Source organism: Ailuropoda melanoleuca, chromosome 8 (assembly GCF_002007445.2).
Source record: "Ailuropoda melanoleuca isolate Jingjing chromosome 8, ASM200744v2, whole genome shotgun sequence".
NCBI lineage: Eukaryota > Metazoa > Chordata > Mammalia > Carnivora > Ursidae > Ailuropoda > Ailuropoda melanoleuca.
Window position 1 is genome coordinate 61,405,045 of NC_048225.1, and position 19,729 is coordinate 61,424,773.

At 41.4% G+C, this 19,729-nt stretch overlaps 1 protein-coding gene across 3 annotated transcripts in view; it reads left to right on the forward strand.

Annotated features, from left to right (window-relative positions):
- ZNF143 (zinc finger protein 143) overlaps positions 1–19,729 on the forward strand; it is a 56,997-nt gene that overhangs the window by 7,388 nt on the left and 29,880 nt on the right. Inside the window, exons 2-8 of one of the 3 annotated variants that reach the window (XM_019796327.2) lie at positions 424–502; positions 10,170–10,288; positions 10,500–10,592; positions 11,423–11,506; positions 12,031–12,114; positions 13,753–13,949; positions 14,512–14,586. In XM_019796327.2, coding sequence (XP_019651886.1) covers positions 10,177–10,288; positions 10,500–10,592; positions 11,423–11,506; positions 12,031–12,114; positions 13,753–13,949; positions 14,512–14,586 — 645 coding nt within the window. In that variant the 5' untranslated portion in view covers positions 424–502; positions 10,170–10,176. The remainder of the gene's footprint in view (positions 1–423; positions 503–10,169; positions 10,289–10,499; positions 10,593–11,422; positions 11,507–12,030; positions 12,115–13,752; positions 13,950–14,511; positions 14,587–19,729) is intronic. The other 2 variants (XM_019796326.2, XM_011220908.3) reach the window with 2 other exon arrangements.

Below are 19,729 nucleotides of genomic sequence, written 5' to 3' on the forward strand. Positions count from 1 at the left end.
GTTGCACTTAAAAATGCATTTATAGGGTCACCTGGGTGGCTCAGTCCTTTAAGAATCTGCCTTCAGCTCTAGTTGTGATTGCGGGCTTCCTGGATCCAGCCCCCTGTTGGGCTCTCTGTTCGGTGGGTGACAGCTTCTCCCTCTGCCTCTCCCCCCTCGCTCGTGCTCTCTCCCTCTGTGTCAAATAAATAAATAAAATCTTTTTTTTATTTTATAATTATATATATTATATAATATACATATACACTGTGTATATAAATATATATATTATAAAATGCATTTATAATAAAATGCCACTTTTAGCTGTTTCTTATATTTGGGTTCAAGGTAATATTTAGTTTGAAAAAAGGACACTAACTGCTAATAAAGATTTAAAAGCTTCCATAATATGCACTGAATTTGAAAACGGAGTCCATTTTCCAGAATGAAATGGTGGTTTGGAAAATGAAACATACCAAGAGTAGAAGTACCCTCAGAGCTAAAAATCTCCAGATTATTCAAGGTGAGCATCTCTTATTTCATCCTTGTTGAAACTGCATTCCTCGAGGCTGAATAGGAGGATAACCCACAGAATGGGAGAAAATATTTGCAAATCCTCTATCTGATAAAGGATTCATATCTGGAATATATAAAGACCTCTTACAATTCAACAATAAAAAGACAACGCATTTTCAAAACTAGACAAAGGAGGGGCACCTGGCTGGGTCACTTGGTAGATCACGCACTCTTCATCTCAAGGTCTTGCTTTCAAGCTCCACACTGGGCATGGAGCCTACTTAAACTTTTAAAAAATTAAAAAAAAATTTTTTTTAAACAGGCAAAAATAGACAAAGGATCTGAGTAGATATTTCTTCAGAGAAGATATACCAAAGGTCAATAAGCACATGAAAATATGGTCAACATTATTAGCCGTAAGGGAAATACAAATCAAAACCGCAGTGAGATACCACTTCACACCCACAAGAATGACTGTAATCCAAGCCTGATAAACTCTTAGCTAAGATGAGAAATTAAGAAATTGGAACCTGATACATTGCTAGTGGGAATGTAATATGGTATAACTGCTTTGGAAAAGTTTGACAGATCCTCAAAATTTAAGCATAGAGTTACCATATGACCCAGCAATTACATTCGTACATACATAGCCCCAAGAGAAGTGAAGCCTATGTTCACACAAAAACTTGTACACGAATTTTTGTAGCATTATTCATGATGGCCAAAAGGTGGAAAATGGCTCAAATATCTAGGTACAAACAACTCAGATGATTGGATAAATAAAATGTGGTTCATTCATACAATGGGCCATTATTCAGCAGTAAAAAGGAATGAAATACTGATATATGCTACGACATGGATGAACCTTGAAAACACAAAAGACCACATAGTGTATAATCCCTTTTTATATGAAATACCCACAAGAAGAAGATCTATGGAGATAGAAAGCAGCTTAGTGATCGCCTAGGGTTTTGGTGGGGGAGGGATGAGGTTTTCTTTTTGGAAGTGATAAAAATGTTCTGAATGTAGGTTGTGGTGATGTTTGTACAACTTTGAATACACTAAAGCCGTTGAATTGTATACCTTAAGTGGGTAAATATTGTGGTATGTGGTTTATATCTCAGTAAACGCATTTTTAAAGATGTATTTATTTGAGAGAGAGTGTGTGAGTGAGAGTGAGCGAGCGTGGGGGTGTGGGGAGCAGGGGCAGAGGGAGAGAGAAAGGGCTCGATCTCACAATGCTGAGATCATGACCTGGGCCCAAACCAAGAGTCAGATGCCCAACTGACTGTATCACCCAGGTGCCCCTCAGTAAAGATATTTTTAAAGAGAAACGAGTAAGTAAGAGGAAAGTTCCTCTTGCATAATGCATCTCCAAAGCCTGTTTTTGCTTGCTTTCTTCTCTGGCAGTACCCTTTTACAGTAGTAGGAGAGTATAGTGAATAGACAGAGACATAGAGCTGTATAACCTCCTCATTTAGCTTAAAACTACCGGTAAGTAGGGGCACCTGGGTGGCTCCGTTGTTAAGTGTCTGCCTTTGGCCCAGGGCATGATCCCAGAGTCCTGGGATCGAGCCCTGAGCCCTGCCCCGTTGGGAGTCTGCTGCTTCCTCTCCCACTCCCCCTGCTTGTGTTTCCTCTCGTGGGCTGTCTCTCTGTCAAATAAATAAATAATCTTAAAAAAAAAAACCAAAAACACTGGTAAGTAGTAGTAATGCCAGGTACTGTTCTAAGCAATTTATATTTATCCTTAAAACAGCTCTGTTAAGTACCCTCCTTTTATAGATAGGAAAGCTGTGGCACAGAGGGGTTAAGTACTTGCCCCTGGTCACACAGATAGTATGTATTACAAGGAAATTTTGAAGCAGGTTGGCTCCAAGTCCTCATTCTTAAGTACAGTGTTATACTACTTCTTATAAGCATTCCTTCTGAGGTACAACCCACATTCTCTTACCTACCCACTGGGGCATCCTCCTTAGACATTTCCTTCTAGTAGCTCATTACTGTGGATACACTGCTTCTGCTCTAGAGAAGACAGGTAATTAAAGTATACTGTAATAAGTGTTATGTATAGACAGAGTATCGTGGGAAATACAGCTAGAGCATTCTGACCCAGTTTGGGAAGTTCAGATAAAATTTTCTGGTGGAATCAGACTGGAAGAGTTTAGCGTAGTAAAGAGAGGAGGAAGCGTTCTAGATGGTGTGAATAGCAATGTATAGAGGCCTCGATGCAAGAGAGACGTTGGGCTTTTCTGGGAGTAGCAAGTAACCCAGTAGCTCATGTAAGAGTTGCTGAGTCAGGTGGTTAGATGTTAGACTTTGCCACTTCAACCTTTCTGAGCTTCATTTTCTTTATCTGCAAAATTGGGATAAAATGGTACTTTATTCGGGGTGCCTGGATAGCGCTGTGGTTAAGCGTCTGCCTTCAGCTCAGGGCGTGATCCCGGCATTCTGGGTTTGAGCCCCACATCAGGCTCCTCTGCTGGGATCCTGCTTCTTCCTCTCCCACTCCCCCTGCTTGTGTTCCCTCTCTCGCTGGCTGTCTCTCTCTGTCAAATAAATAAATAAAACTTAAAAAAAAATGGTACTTTATTCGTAGGACTGCTAGAAGGAATTAGTAGTAATGCCTGGCATGTAGTAAGTATTATGAAAAGGTTAGTTATTATCTTTATCATTTGCTATTTAATATATATTTGTATCATTTTTTAAAAAATATTTTATTTGAGAGAGAGCACACAGGAAGGAAGGATATGGGGAGAAGCAGACTTTTTTTTCAAAGATTTTATTTATTTGTCAGAGAGACACAAGCAGGGGGTGTGACAGGCAGAGGGAGAAGCAGGCTCCCCACTGAGCAGGGAGCCTAATATGGGGCTGCTTCCCAGGATCCTGGATCATGACCTGAGCCGAAGGCAGATGCTTAATCAACTGAGCCACCCAGGGCTCCCTGTATTATTATTTTTATTAATATTATTAAATGATAGTATCATTAACTACTAGAATGTTAATCAATATTGGGTGAATGTAGAGTGTGAAGAGGTTGTGACTAGAACAAGACTGGAGGATAGAGTGACTGACTTGTCTTCATTTGCCCAAGACTATCCCAGTTTTAAAACCAAGACCATACCCCCCCATCTCCCACCCGTTAAAACGGAAAGCCCCATATTCCAGGGACCTCCTCAGGCTTGGGCAAATTGGAATGGTTGTCCAACCTACTAGAGAAGTTACTAGAGTCCAGATCATAATATTTGGACTCTGGGGAAATGGGAGAGTACTAAAGGTTTTGAGACAGAGAACTGCTGTGATTGGGTTTGAAAGCACTTAGACTGCGCTATGGAGATCGTATTGGAGGAAGGGAGGAGTAGACTTTAAGGAGGCTGATGTAATAATCCAAGTGGATGATGGTAGCCTCAATTAAGACAGTCTAGTAGAAGTGCATTAATTCGACAGGTATTTAAGTGGTGGAGTGGTAGTTATTACTGATTGGCTGGAGAATAAGAGAGATTCAGTTACTGGGTTGGTGACTGCATTTGTCGCTGAGATAGAAAATGCAGAAGGAGAACTTCATGGGGATCTTGTTGAGGTGGAGGTGACGATGGACCATGGAGGTCTTTGAGGCTAGTAAGCAACTAGGTAGATAGATCAGTAACTCTCAAGAGAAAGGACTAGATAGATTTTAGAGAGCTTATAAATTCCAGAGATCTTTGAAACCATGGGAGTGGATGTGATTGCTCAAGAGGTAAAGGGTATAAAATGAAAGAACAAACTAGGACAGAAACTTGAGGGTCCTCAGTCTTTAGAAACCCACAGGAGAACTGAAAAGGATTAGCTAGGAAGTTGGAGAGGACCAGGAGTGTGTGGATGCCGCGGAGCCAAGGCAAGAGAGTGTTGCAAGTAGGTAAAAGGTCAGTGGTATTAAATCAAGTATGATACAACTGAAAAATCTCCATTATATGTTTTTAACATTAGGTCCTTTTTTAAACTTCTTAAAAATCTAAGGGATAGTCGTCCGTGTTCCGTTTGATGAGTTTTGGCAGGTGTATCCGCCCAGATGACCATCACTCAGAGGAAGACCCCCCGACCTTGTAACCGCAGTTTAATTTCTACCACTGTAGATTAATTTTGCCTGTTCTTGGAAGTTATTTTAATGGAGTAATACAGTATGTATTGTACTCTCTCTGTCTTATTTCTCTCAACACGGTAATTTTGAGATTCATCACTGTTACTGTATGTTCCTCTTTATTGTTAAGTAATATTGCATTATATAAACTTACCACAGCGTCTTTATCCATTCTTTAATTAATGGATACTTAGGTTCTTTTCAGTTTGGAATATTATGAATAAAACTGCTGTGGACAATTCTTGTACAAGTTTTTTTTGTGGACATGTATTTTCATTGGGTAAATAAATACCTAGGAATGGCCCCTGAACATTATGTTAAACTGGAGATTAGTGACCAGCCAGGGCAGTTTCCATAGAGTTAGGGGCAGAAACCAGATAGATGGTAGTGGGAAGTCAGGAAGTATTGTTAGTAACAACTGTTAAGGAAATCTAGCTAAGGGGTGGCTAGGTGGCTGCGTCGGTTAATCGTCTGCCTTCTGCTCAGGTCATGATCCGTGGGTCCTGAGATGGAGCCCCTGTGTTGGGCTCTCTGCTCAGTGGAGAGCCTGCTTCTCCCTCTCCCTCTGCTGCTTCCCCTGCTTATGCTCCCTCTCTCTCTCAAATAAATAAATAAAATCTTTTTAAAAAACAAAAGAAACCTAGCTAAAATAATGTAGTCTAAATAAGGAGGAAAGACAGAGACTAGTAGCTTAAGTCCAGAGGTAAGATTTTATTTTATTTTATTTTTGTGTTTTTTAAATTCTTGATGGGAAGGAACTAGTAGGGGGGGGGGATTGTTTGCAGAAGAGGTCCCTGAGATCCCCAAGGAGGAAAGACAAATGCAATGCATATTGGAGGAATTAGTCTTACCTTGTAGGAAGGTAAGTAATCTGGTAGGAGAGAGGGAGGAAGTGTGTGGAAATGCAGTCAAGTGATAGGTTTATTGGCAAAGAATTCCTCTCTGATGACTTCTGTACTTTCTGTGAAGTTGCGAGCTGAATCATTTGCTGAAAATGAGGTGGCAGGGACAAGGGGTAGCGAGAGCAAGAAAGGGAGTGGGGGATAGAGAGGTTTGAGGCAAATGGAGAATATTTTAGGGGGACCTGTCTGGCTCAATCAGTAGAGCATGTGACTCTTATCTTGGGGTTGTGAGTTTGAGCCCCATGTTAAGGTACAGATTACTTAAAAATAAAAAATCTTAAAAAAAAAAAAAGAAAAGAAATATTTTAAGTAGTTACCATGAAGAAACATGGTTACTGATCTATCTATCTTTAAGTGTGCTGCACAGGTTTGGGGGTTCAGAGGAGGTTGGAAGAGCTCAAGAACTTTTATGGCCCTGAAGATCTGTTCCATTAATTAATTAAGATTTTTTTTAAAGATTTTATTTATTTATTCGACAGAGAGAGAGACAGCCAGCAAGAGAGGGAACACAAGCAGGGGGAGTGGGAGAGGAAGAAGCAGACTCAGCAGAGGAGCCTGATGTGGGGCTCGATCCCATAACGCCGGGATCACGCCCTGAGCCGAAGGCAGACGCTTAACCGCTGTGCCACCCAGGCGCCCCAAGATTTTGGTTTTTTCAAGTAATTTCTTTTTTTTTTTTTTTTTAAAGATTTTATTTATTTATTCGACAGAGATAGAGACAGCCAGGGAGGAGAGGGAACACAAGCAGGGGAAGTGGGAGAGGAAGAAGCAGGCTCATAGTAGAGGAGCCTGATGTGGGGCTCGATCCCATAGCGCCAGGATCACGCCCTGAGCCGAAGGCAGAAGCTTAACCGCTGTGCCACCCAGGCGCCCCTTTTTCAAGTAATTTCTACACCCAACATGGGGCTCGAACCTACAACCCCGAGATCAAGAGTCACATACTGTACCAACTGAGCCAGCCAGGCACCCCAGGACTGTTCCACGTAACTGTCAAATAAGTTATTAGATCTGAAGAGTGCTTTGTAAATATGAGGCCTGAACAAATAGTTATTTCTGCCTAGAGGTATATGTTTAGACTGTCCACATTTAGTGTCGTATTCAATGCCTTTTTGGACAGAGGATCTGTTTTATTTAGGAGTTGTGTATCAGGAATGCCCTCTGTAATTTTCATAATTGTCTAACAATTATGCTTTGCTTCTCTTACCACGATAAAAGGAACAATTTGAGTAATAAAATATTAACATATGCAGTGTTTATCTTGGAGAAGTAAAGTATAATTTAGCATACATAATAGTTTTGAAATGACTTTATGCTGTTTTCTTTTTTAAGTACGCTCCACACCCAGCACAGAGCCCAGTGTAGGGCTTGAACTCACAACCCTGAGATCAAGACCTTAGGGAGATCAAGATCTCCCAAAGGTAGAGGGAAAAGCAGACTCCCCACTGAGCAGGGAGCCTGACTCAGGGCTCAATCCCAGGACACTAAACTGACTGAACCCCCTAGCTCTTTTTAAACAAATTATGGTAAAAAGCACAACATAAAATTTACATTGTAACCATTTTTAAGTATAATACAGTAGCGTTAACTGTATACACAGTGCTGTGCTACAGACCTCTAGAAAGTTTTCATCTTGCAAAAATGCATCTCTAGGGAAAAACAAGTCCCCCTTTCCCCTGTCCTCTAGTCCCTGGCAGCCACCATTCTCCTTTCTAAGAGTTTGACTACTTTAGATACTTCGTATTAGTGGAATCATGCCGTATTTGTCTTTTTTTTTTTTTTTTAAGATTTTCTTTATTTGAGAGAGAGACCACAAGAGCGAGAGCACAAGAGAGAATACAACCAGGAGGAAGGGCAGAAGGAGAGGGAGAAGCAGACTCCCTGCTGAGCAGGGAACCTCATGTGGGGCTCAGTCCCAGGGTCCTGGGATCATGACCTGAGCTGAAGGCAGACACTTACCCAACTGAGCCCCCCAGGTGTCCCTGGTATGTTTGTTTTCCTTAGGCTGACATGCATCATCATCCTGCAGAAAGGCAGGGACTTTATTTATTACACTGTGTCTTCTAGGAGATTCCTATAGTGCTTCAGGACAGCCTCCTGTGTGTCTGATTTTGGCCCATGATTCATTATTAAAACACATGAAATTGACTACTTTCATAAGGTGGCCCATTCTAAAGACATTGTACGTATCTTACATGGTGATTTCCACACATCCCAAAAATGTCAGTGACAGAAATGATCAAGAAGACGTGATGATGGGTATGACGTGAGCAACTGCAGAGTGCTCAGTCTCTGGCTCGTTCATTCCTTTTCTTCACTATCATATTTCCCCCATGTGATCATTTTCTAAACAAAGGCCTTTGTATCCCAGAGTCTTTTTTGAGAACTTTAAAAAGAAAATGCGCTATTTACCTTATTATCTCTGGTAATTGTAGTGCCATTTGAACTCCTCTAAGCCCTTTCTCCCATCTCTTCTTCATGTATTTGCCAGCAGTTTGTGTCCAGGAAGCAGTTGTCTCTTCATCTTTTAGTTAATGTAGCTTTTTTCCCCCATTAGGATCGCAACTCTGGGCGCTGAAGCTTTCCTAAAGAAATTTAACCGTTGACCAGCTTTCAGACATTTTATTTATTGCACTTATGTCAGTTACCCGTTGATGCTCTGTATTGTAGTTGTTTGGAGATGATAAGTAATTGAATGAAAATGGCAAACCTTAGGCATTTCTTAACATCATGACCAAATTACCTTGTAATCTACCTTTAAAAAAATTCACCTCCTAGAATACTGCAGAAATCACAATGCTAACTACATCTTTATAGGTATTTCCCTTTCACTTCCTTAATTTGTTTCTGTTACAGAGTGACAGAACTTGTTCTGAAAATTAACCTCTCCCAATCCTATTCTCATCAGGCCTCTTAACAGCAGAATACTAGTGTTATTTTGAGGCCTCTCTATTAGCCCTTAAGGGTAGCAAGGAAGTGTTGAAGTTTTAGTCCTTATGAACAGTTGTGGATATGAATCTTTCAGGACACCCTGAAAAGTCAGCTTTTAATTGCCTTTTTATCACCATGGTGATACTTTCCTGTGAGCCTAAACTGCAGTTCCTGGCTTTAATCCAAAGGGTACAGTTTATAGTGTTTCCAAAACAAAAATCTTCAAGTAGTCATAAATATAATTGCAAATTATTACCATCTGCACATTGTTGTTTTAAGTACTGACACTAAAATCAGATCATAAGACCTGGAAAGTCTTCAAGAGATTCTCTGGTCCAATTCCTTGGCTCGAGGCAGCTGAGTTACGGCATCGCCTGTTTGAAGCAACTCAAGGCCCGTAGAGATAATGGGACCTGGAAGTCGGAAAAGGGAGGAAGGGGATTGTGGTGGTGACTGGTAAAAGAACCATTCATTCATCCATTTATGTAGCACCTGTTATGTGTCAAGTACCTTTTAGACCTGTGAGTCAGCGGTGAGCAAGCAGATAAAAATCCCAGTGCATTGTAGCAGAGGGAAAATAGATAAGACACAAACTAAACGGGCGCCTGGCTGGCTCAAGTCAGTTAAGCATCGATTCTTGATTTTGGCTCAGGTCATGATCTCAGGGTCATGAGATCGAGCCCCATGTTAGCCTCTGTGCTGGGTGTGGAGCGTGCTTAAGATTCTCTCTCTCTTTTTCTCCATCTTCCCTTCTTCACCCCTCCCCTTCTCCCTCTAAAAGAAAAAGAAACTAAATAAATAAACACATGTAATATGTCAATAGTAAGTGCTGTGCAGAAATATAATAAAGGAGGGAAGAGGGATAAGGGTATATCAGAGGTGGGCAGTGCAGTTTGAAATGAAGTGAACAGGAAGCTCTCGGGGTAACAACATTAAACAAATACTTGAAGAAAAGGAGGGAATAACAATGAAAATACTGCAGAGCATGTTTCAGGCAAAAGGAACATCAAATGTAAAGGTCCTGAGGCAACATCACCCAGTATGTTTGAGCAAACGGAGGGACACCAGTGTGGCTGAAATGAAAAGAATGAGATGGAGGTCAGTAGGAAGTGAGGGGCAAGATCGTCGGGCTCATAGGCCAGGGTAAAGACTTTTGGCTTTGCTCTGATCAGTTACCAGAAGGTTTTGAGCTGAAGAGGGACATGATCTAACTTTCCCTTTCTAAAGGGCACAGTGACTGTTGTGTTGAGAGGAGACTGTGGGGAGGTCACAGAGGCAGCAGGGACCCCTTAGGATGCTGTATGGCCGTCATGTGGGCAAGAGGTGGGAGTGGCTTGAATCAGGGCAGTGATGGCAAAGTGAGAAGGGGCCAGACTCTGGACAGCTCTCTGCAGATCAAGGCAACAGGATTGTGGGAATAAGTGGGAATCTTCACCATCTTAAGCCCAAAGAACTCTTCTCCATGTTAAACCCGAAGTTGTGGAAACTTTAGACAGGAGACAAAACCGACAGGCAAGAGTTGTCAGTGTGCTCACTAGTTTACTGATGAATTATGGAAAGCATGCTTTGGACTTTGGGTTAATACTCTTATCCTGCATATTAAGTGAAATTTCAGCTTATTTCAAACACCGTTTATTTCTGTAGCAAATTTCTGTGGTTCATAAATATTCTTTGTAGCTTTTATTTGCATTGTTCTTTGTTCTCAAGTGCCTATATTTCTCTTCAAGGTAGAAAATGTTGTTAGCTCAAATAAATCGAGATTCTCAGGGAATGGCAGAGTTTCCTGGAGGAGGAATGGAGGCTCAACACGTTACCCTGTGCCTGACAGAGGCAGTAACGGTGGCAGGTGAGCAGTTTTATTTGCGGGGATCACGCGGGTTCTCTTGCTGTGGACGCTGGGTGCAGGAGGGCAGGGAAATATTTTTTGTAAATGCTAGAAGAAATCCCATTTGAGTCGTAAGCAGTCTGCCTGTGCCTAATTTTCATTTAAAAAACTTAATTTAGACAGTATGTACGTGTTGATAGTTATCTAAAGAAAATAACTTTTTTTATAATAGATGGTGACAATTTAGAGAATATGGAAGGTGTAAGCTTGCAAGCAGTAACACTTGCAGATGGTTCTACCGCTTATATACAACACAATTCTAAAGGTACGTGCCACATACACAGCCCATTGGTTAATACCGGCAATGCACAACCTCAGAGCTGGAGCGCCCAGCAACTACACCCCTTCCCAACCCGCCCTAAAGTTCCTGGCTTGCATACAGTAATTTTTAGTAGATTCAGGGTAACTTACATTTGTTTTGATAATTTGGGGACACCCTTTGAGATATTTGGAATATACTCTGGGGTGTCAAAATTAGTGGGGAAATGGGGGAGTGTCCCCAACCTCTTCCTAGTAAGACCTTCTTGCTTTTTTACTTCAAGTTATTGTGTCATGTTTTTACAAAACGCGCGTGGAAGTACAGACGCTTGGTTTTGCTTATATAGCATTATCCGTAAATCAGCGTTTACTTTGCTCCAAGAAATAGCTCAATTCTCCAACTCCTTGTTTTTATGGGAACCTACTGAGCACATGTATAGTCAGGGGACTTCGAGCACCCAGGAATGAGGGTGACGCCTGGCCTCACACACACTGACGTATCTGTCAGTCTTCCCAGGTTCAGCTTCCCTGTAGTCGGGGTCACTGTTCCGAAGTGGCTCTGAAAGGTAAATAGATTCAGCTGACATAGCTTGCTGTGATGAGCCACTCTTCCTCTTGAACTTATTTAATGGGAAATTGGAGGGGAGGAAGAATGGCTGAGGGAGGATCTTCTGCTTCCTGTAGGATCACTGGATGTGTTTTGAATTGCCTCAGAACAGTGAGGGAAGAATCAAGATCTTAAGTAGTGTGTGTTTTATAGCTGGTGCCATCTTGAAATTGTATAAAGTTTAAAATGTGTGCTTGTGCTGATTTGTTGGCTTAAATCTTCTATTCCAGATGGAAAGCTCATCGATGGCCAGGTCATTCAGTTGGAGGATGGTTCTGCTGCCTATGTTCAACACGTACCCATACCCAAAAGTAGTAAGTATTTGATACTTACTTACTCTCCTGATTCTCATACTTCAGTACTCGCTGCCTCCAGCTACCTCGTACTGTGCAAACTTGGTCAGGTCTGTAGTTCTCCTTTTGAAAGGGGAGATCAGTAGGTGTCAAAGAGAGGATCTAAAGACTATTTGGACTTCATTAAGACTTTGTCTTAAAAATAATAGGAAAGAAATTACTGGACTACACTCTAGAGATAAATGGACAACAGTCCTACGTGAATGTTTCTATCATTTGAGCTAACTCCTACGTGTCTCTCATTCTCTTTTTTCCCCCTTCTTTCAACTCTCCTTATTCCCTAGTATATATTCCTAAAATAAGTATTCTACTATGTTTTTACTAAGCACTTACTTAGAGTAGCTTTACTGAAAATACTGTAACGTTTAAAGGCTCATAAAGCACGTGTAAGGTTTTATAATGTGTTTAATGGTTTCTTGACTCTTACTGCTGAGTCATCAGATCATTAGAAAACATGGGATCTAAATGTAAGCATTGTTCTTGAGCAGGGGACAGTTTGCGCTTAGAGGACGGTCAAGCAGTGCAGCTGGAAGATGGAACTACAGCATTTATTCACCATACGTCCAAAGGTAAACTAACTTTGGAAATAGGAGTAAGGGAGAAGTGGGGGTGCGGGAAGAATAAGACCTGCCTATATTTGCTGAGTGCTGTCACATAAAAGATTTGTACTTGTTCGCTGAAATAGAAGACGGCAGATTTGGGCACAGTCTAAGGAAAAACTTTCTAATCATTTGAGCTGTCCAGCAACAGGTTGGAATAGCAAACACCTGGTCTCTGAAGACTTCAAATAGAGGCTGCTATTCGAATATGAAATTAAACATTTGAAAGTTAAATTGTTGATTTTTTTCCTCTTAAATATAATTTTTTTAAAGATTTTATCTATTTGAGAGAGAGAAAGAGAGAGAGAGTACGAGCAGGGGGGAGAAGGAGAAGCAGGCTCCACGCTGAGCAGGGAGCCTAATGTGGGACTCAATCCCAGGACCCTGTGATCATGACCCGAGCCGAAGACAGACACCCAGCTGACTGAGCCACCCAGGCACCCCTTGAATATAATTTTAAAACAAGATCCTTTGCCTATTGTGTTGGTCTTTAAAACAAAATAAAAAAATTAAATTTATTTGAAGCAAATGTGGGAAAATGTTAATGCTTATTAAATTCATGTTGGGAGGCCCAGGGGTTTGAGGTGGAATGCATAGGAGTAATGAGCATAGCTCTGCACCCAGACTATCTGGGTTCAAATCTGGGCCTGTTGTCTTTTAGCTGTGTGACCTTGTTCAGATTATTTAACCTCCCTGTGCTTCAGTTTCATCCTCTGTAAAATGAGTGTTACGATAAGTATCCACATCATAGGATAGTTGTGAGGACAAAATGTGCAAACATATGTAAAGCACAGTATTTGTCACATAGTGAAGGCTTAATAAATGTTTGCTATTATTACCTTATAGAATATTTTATAGAATGATGTAACATGTTTTAGAAAGACTTTAGTTGTGAAACCAAAGGGAGAAATTTTTTGAAATTTAGAATACTTGGGGCTCCTGGCTGGCTCAGTCGTTAAGTGTCTGCCTTCGGCTCAGGGCGTGATCCTGGCGCTATGGGATCGAGCCCCACATCAGGCTCCTCCGCTATGAGCCTGCTTCTTCCTCTCCCACTCCCCCCTGCTTGTGTTCCCTCTCTCGCTGGCTGTCTCTCTCTCTCTGTCAAATAAATAAAATTTAGAATACTTAACATTTGTAAGTAAATTTGTCTAATTAAAGTTGAGAAAAAGTAAACTCTGAATTTTTTTCTTTAGCAGTGGGACTTAGTCACAGGTTATTGTGATAGTTTGGATTTATCATTTCACAATGCCGTATATATCTTGGTATGCTTATTTAGAAGGAAAAAAAGCCCATGGACTTTGGAGTCATCCTGACATGAATTTAGATCCTGGTTCCTCCACATACTGATTTTGACTGTTAATTCTTAGTTTTCTCAATTTTCTGGTTCCTAAGGAAAGTGACTTTACTTCCCCCAAACCTCAGTTTCCCTTTTATAGAATGAGGGAGTAGTAAATATACCCACCTCAGAGCATCTTTGTGAGGATTGAAGGAAATCACACATGCAAGGCACATGGACCTACTGAGCCACAGTTCTTTCCCGTCTTCCTTTAAATCTGTAATTCTGTCAGACCGCCTTTAACTTCATGCCCTTCTCTTCCCCTCCCCCAGACAGTTATGACCAGAGCGCATTACAGGCAGTGCAGCTGGAAGACGGCACCACAGCCTACATCCACCATGCGGTGCAGGTCCCGCAATCTGACACCATCTTGGCGATTCAGGCCGATGGGACGGTGGCGGGCTTGCACACTGGGGACGCCACGATTGACCCCGACACCATCAGTGCTCTGGAGCAGTATGCAGCAAAGGTACAGCGTTTCACACTGTCAGGGATGTCCCAGATACAGCTTCTTCACTGTTCATTAAAATAAAACAAGGAAAGTGTACTTTATCGAATAAGAAACGAGCAATTTCAAAGCCAAAATCAGACAGCCTTAAGGAGAAGATCAGCATTGATCTTAAAAGAAGTGAAGTACAGGAAGAAATAGTTGAATACAGATAACAGGAATCAATAAGAGCTTATAGAAAAGAAATAGTGACTGATAAGTCACAAGAAGATCTATTCAAGGATGAGTGCCATAAAAGAAATCATAAAGTATAGATGGAACAGCTTATGAATTAAGAAGCAGAAATTAGAGATTGGAAAAAATGAAGGAAAGTCTCGGTTACGTTTTACATCAAAAGGGCTGGGGTTTTTTCCTCCACTGAACATATATCTTTCATATAATTTAAAAGATTTCCTTTCCCCACTTTTTATAGTAGAAAATTTCAAACAAGCACAAAAATAAATCATAATGAATGCCTATGTACTTATCACCTAAAGAAATGTCAAAAGGTGAAACTTCTTCAAGCTTTATTTTATTCCTCTAGGTGTCCATTGATGGAAGTGAAAGTGTAACAGGTACTGGAATGATTGGAGAAAACGAGCAAGAGAAAAAAATGCAGGTATGTAAAGCTACTTTTTTTTTTTTTATAGAAGAATCTCTTTTCTCTTAGCATTTGAAGGCCCTTCTGTAAATGAAATCAAGAACAGCCAACTCATTATCTCTGTAGGGAAATCTTTTCAGAGAAAAAGTATTAGGCAGTAGCTTTCCTGAACTACCTCTGGTCTCAGGGTTTATTATGGATGCAAAGTGGCAATAAAGACATAAAAATATCCCAGAAATCAAATGAAGTCTGTGTTCTGGAATCTGAGGCAGTTTTGGAGACCAGAGGTCTTATGACTCCTCCACCCCATGGCAGGCTGTGGGTCCTTCTTCCTCTGGGGCCCCAGCATTATTGCGACGAACTCACCCTCCCTACTTTGCTCTTTATGTCTTTTTGTTTCTTCTGCTTCTGTCTGATTCCCTACATACTTCCCTTTTCAACTCCATAGAGAAGGACCAGCCTCGCTAATCATCATCATTCCTACTGGGCAGAGCTGTGTATGCTTTTTGTCCCAGACTGCTCCCCGGGCTGCACAGGGCCACGGGTTGGCTATCCTTGATTCAGATGCTCACCCTGGGTCCAGTCATTGGGCCTCCATTACCCAAACGACAGCCCAGAGCAGCGGTGCCTCTGAAAGTGTTATAGTAAGTGCAAAGTTGTTGCAGGTGCTTTCTGGCAGATACACAAGTCAAAAATCCCAAACTTGGCATAATTCAAGATTCTGTTTTGAATTACGTGTTTGTGTGGGGAGTGGGTGTTTGGGTGGGTGCTTGGGGTTATATAATCATTGTAGCATAATCTCGCTTTATTTATTTATTTATTTATTTATTTATTTATTTTTAAGATTTTAGTTATTTATTTGACAGAGACAGCCAGTGAGAGAGGGAACACAAGCAGGGGGAGTGGGAGAGGGAGAAGCAGGCTCCCAGCAGAGGAGCCTGATGTGGGGCTCGATCCCAGAACCCTGGGATCACGCCCTGATGAAGGCAGACGCTTAACGACTGAGCCACCCAGGCACCCCCATATTCTTGCTTTAATGCTGCTCCTTATTTCCTCAGCAGTTATCTCAAATAGTTTGCTGGTTGTTCCCTCATGGCGGTTGTTTGCATTCCTTGAGAGTTTTATCAAACTTAAGCCCTGTTCAGGGCCATCATTTTAACTTGAGCATTAACGTCACCACTTAATAACACGGAGTGATACTATTAGAGGTTATCAAGAAGATTTTATATTTATAATAATAGTAAATGATAAAATAACAGGAATCACCGAAATCACTGGTAGAAATGTGGTACTTCGGGACGCCTGGGTGGCTCAGTCCGTGAAGCGTTTGCCTTCGGCTCAGGTCATGATCCCAAGGTCCTAGGGTGGGGTCCCTCCTCGGGCTCCCTGCTTAGAGAGGAGCCTGCTTCTTCTGCCTGCCACTCCCCCAATTGTGCCCTCTCTCTCTCTGACAAATAAACAAATAAAATCTTAAAAAAAAAAAAAAAGACGTGATACTTCTGAACGTTGCTGAAGAGCCAGCATTTGTGTTTACTCTCTGAAGTGGTATCATGAAGGGGCAGTAGTATACACACAGTTTACAATTCACCAAGCCCATCAGCTTTGAAACTATGGATTCTTGGTGAAATTTTCAAGTCTTTGAATTCATAAAATGAGAAATATTTTTTGTACTGCAGTATGTCAAATCCACCGAGTCAAGCTCCACTAAAATGCAGATGTGATATAAGTATATTCAGGAAATGTAGGTCAGTGCCTTGGAGTCTATCTCTTATTAGTGACTAACAATTAAGTTTTTAAATAATGGAATATTTTTAAAGAGAGAAAGTTGTAGCTACAGTTGTAATAAACTCTGATACAAAATAGGTCTTACCAAAAAATGGGTGAATTTACCACTGGGCTGTACAACGTTATACTATTATCATAAAAGTCTATCTATTCCTGGGGCATCTGGGTGGCTTAGTCGGTGAAGCATCTGCCTTCAGCTCAGGGCGTGATCCCAGGGTCCTGGGTCGGTCTGGGAGTCTGCTTCTCCCTCTGCCCCTCACCCCACTCGTGCACTCTCTCTCTCTCTCTCTCAAATAAATAAAATCTTTTTTTTAAAAAAAGGTCTATTACCATCAGTAATTATTTCTGAATCCAGAAACATAACTCGGAGTTCAGTACTGCTAAAGCAAATGTCGTGAGAAGCCCTATTACCATAGAGCAGAACCATCTGGTGTTGGTGCCGATAGACAAAGAAACAGAAGGAAGTTGAACTGTAGCTCTTTCTCCTTTGCCCTTTGTACCTCTCCTTACAGGCTAGATCTCCACTATCCAAGATGGTGGCCACGTGTGGCTCTTGAGCACTTGAAGTGTGGCCCCAGAGTTGAAATGTGCTGTGAGTGTAAAATGCATACAGGATTTTGAAGACTTGTTATGAGAAAAAGAAAATCTCTCAATAATATCTCATATTGATTATATGTTGAAATGATAATACTATAGACATATTGGGTTAAATAAAAGAATTACTAAAGTTAATTTCACCTGTTTCTTTTTCCTTTTTAAATGTGGCCACTAGAACATATTTTTTTTAAGAGTAGGCTCCAGGCCCAGTGTGGAGCCCAACCTGGGGCTTGAACTCACAGCCCTGAGATCAAGACCTGAGCTGAGATCAAGAGTTGGATGCTTAACCGACTGAGCCACAGAGGCACACCTAGAACATTTTGTTTTTTAAGATTTTATATTTATTTGACAGAGAAATAATGAGAAAGCACAAGTAGACAGAGCGGCAGGCAGGGGGAGAGGGAGAAGCAGACTTTCCGCTGAGCGGGGAGCCTGACGTGGGGCTTCATCCCAGGACCCTGGGATCATGACCTGAGCTGAAGGCAGATGCTTCACCGACTGAGCCACCCAGGCGGCCCTCCCCTAGGACATTTTTAATTATATGTGTGGCTTGCACTTGTGACTCTAATTTCTCTTTATTAGTGCTGACCAGAAGTTCACGAATGCTCCCTCCTTTCATGCAGTTTAGTGCCATAGTTAAGGTTGAGAGCCCAGTACGTGGTATTAAAAGGTCAGAATATCCCAAAAGAACCGCTGCAAATAAGCAGCACTTGTAACCTCTTGGCTTGTGTCTCGGTGCTCCTACTTCTGCCAGAATGCTTTAGAAGTTGTGGCTCTGTGCTTGGCTGAACTCTACAATAAAGAGGCCTGTAGCTAATGCAGTGGAGTTTTTGTAAATAGTCTTGTTTCAAAGCTCTAGATTTTTGTTTTTATTTGGTTCTTATAGTTTAGAACTTTTTCTTTCATCTGTAACATAAACATACTAATTGTGCTGCTGAATCGATCTCTTATACGAAACCAGGTTTGGTAAGACCAGAAAGAGCCCAAGTATCTAAAGCAGCCGTGTTCATGGCCGGCAGGGGCGGGGCAGCAGTTTTGCCGCCCCCATCGGAGACATTGAGCAGTGTTCGGTGACAATTTTCACAGTTGGGGGAATATTAGTGGCATATAGTGGGTCGATGTCCTGCAAGGCATAGGACAGCCCCCACCACAAAGAATTATCCTGTTCAAAATATCAGTAGTGCCAAATTTGAAAGCCCTGGTCTAAAGTACTCTATTTAAGAATGTCTAGGTGTTCCTTTGTGAGAACTGTAAGGCTGATGGGGTGGGTATTTGGGGGGGACTCTGACTGCTGTCATTGCCCTTGTGCTATACCATCCTTAGTTAAGTGGAAAACAACATGGTATTAAAGTAGCACGCACGTGTAATAAAAAATCCACGTAGTTTCTGCTCTGCCACGTAGGAGCTGTGTGACTGAGCAAATTACTTGACTTCTCTGCATCTGAGCTTTCTCATCTACTAAATGAGGATGACAGTAATCTTGCCTTACCCATCTCATGAGGTTATGAAAACCAAGTGATATTTTCATTTGATTAATATTTTATGTAATGCAGGAGAACATAATTTGTAACTGTGTAAGTATTATACAACATTGTTCTCGCTTTGCATGTTCTCTTAGAATACTAAGACTTTTTTTCATGGTGGCCATTAGTTTATTTTAGCTTCTTTGAAACTAATTTTATTTACATTGGCGATCAGAGTACTTTGGTACTTTTCATCAGAACTCTAATAGATGGAAAGTACAGAAAGCCAGTCAAGCCAGCTCAGGAAAAAAGATGTATTTTAAGGATATGGCAGAGCTTATAAGAAGCCAAGAATAAGAACTGCTGGACCGCCAGGCTTCGCGGGAACCAGAATTGCAAAGAAGCCTGGACTGGAGGCTGATCTCCTCCTTCTTCCTCCTCCCCTCTTCCATGGCATCTCTGTTCTCTTCTCTGCAGACAGGTGTCCTCTTTGTCTTCATCGAATTTGCATCTAGCTCGTCACAGCTAAGCTTTCTCAGGTTTACCACCCACAACCAACTCAAGATTTTCCTTTATTTCCTAGGGCAAATTCCAGGGAAGGAAAGTTTATGGACTTAGTTTGATTTTTCAGTTGAGCCACATATGGCATAGGTTACTGGCCACCCTTATGTATACCGTCTTTTCTGGTTCTCAGGGTCTGTGGCTGGCATGGCAGATCTCCCAGAACATGGGTTGGATGATTACCCCCAAACCTGCCTGTATATATAGGCAGTTTCCATGTGGATCAGATCTCATGCATATTTTCTGTACTGTTTTCTAGCTATGTGATCTTGGGCAGATAAACCTTGCTTTTCTAAGCCTGTTCTTTTCATCTCTAAAAGGAAGGTATTTGATCAGTGGTTATTAATCAGGGGCAAACATGAGATTGAGCTACAGAGATTTTTAAAAAATAAACCATGACTGGGGCGCCTGGAGGGCTCAGTCAGTTAAGCCTCCCACTCTTGGTTTTGGCTCAGGTCATGACCCTGAGGGTCATTGGGCAAGCTGCTTCTCCTATCCTTTTCCCTCTGCTCCTCCCCCTGCTCACATTTTCTCTCTCTCTAAAATAAATAAATAAATCCTTAAAAAAAAAAAACACAAAAAAAAAACCCACGACTAAGATCAGTTTCCAGAGATTTGATCAATAGGTCTGAGATAGAACTCAGGATTTTTTCCAAAAAAAGAAAAAAATATATATATATATATTTTTTAAAATATTTTATTTATTTATTTGACAGAGAGAGAGACAGCCAGCGAGAGAGGGAACACAAGCAGGG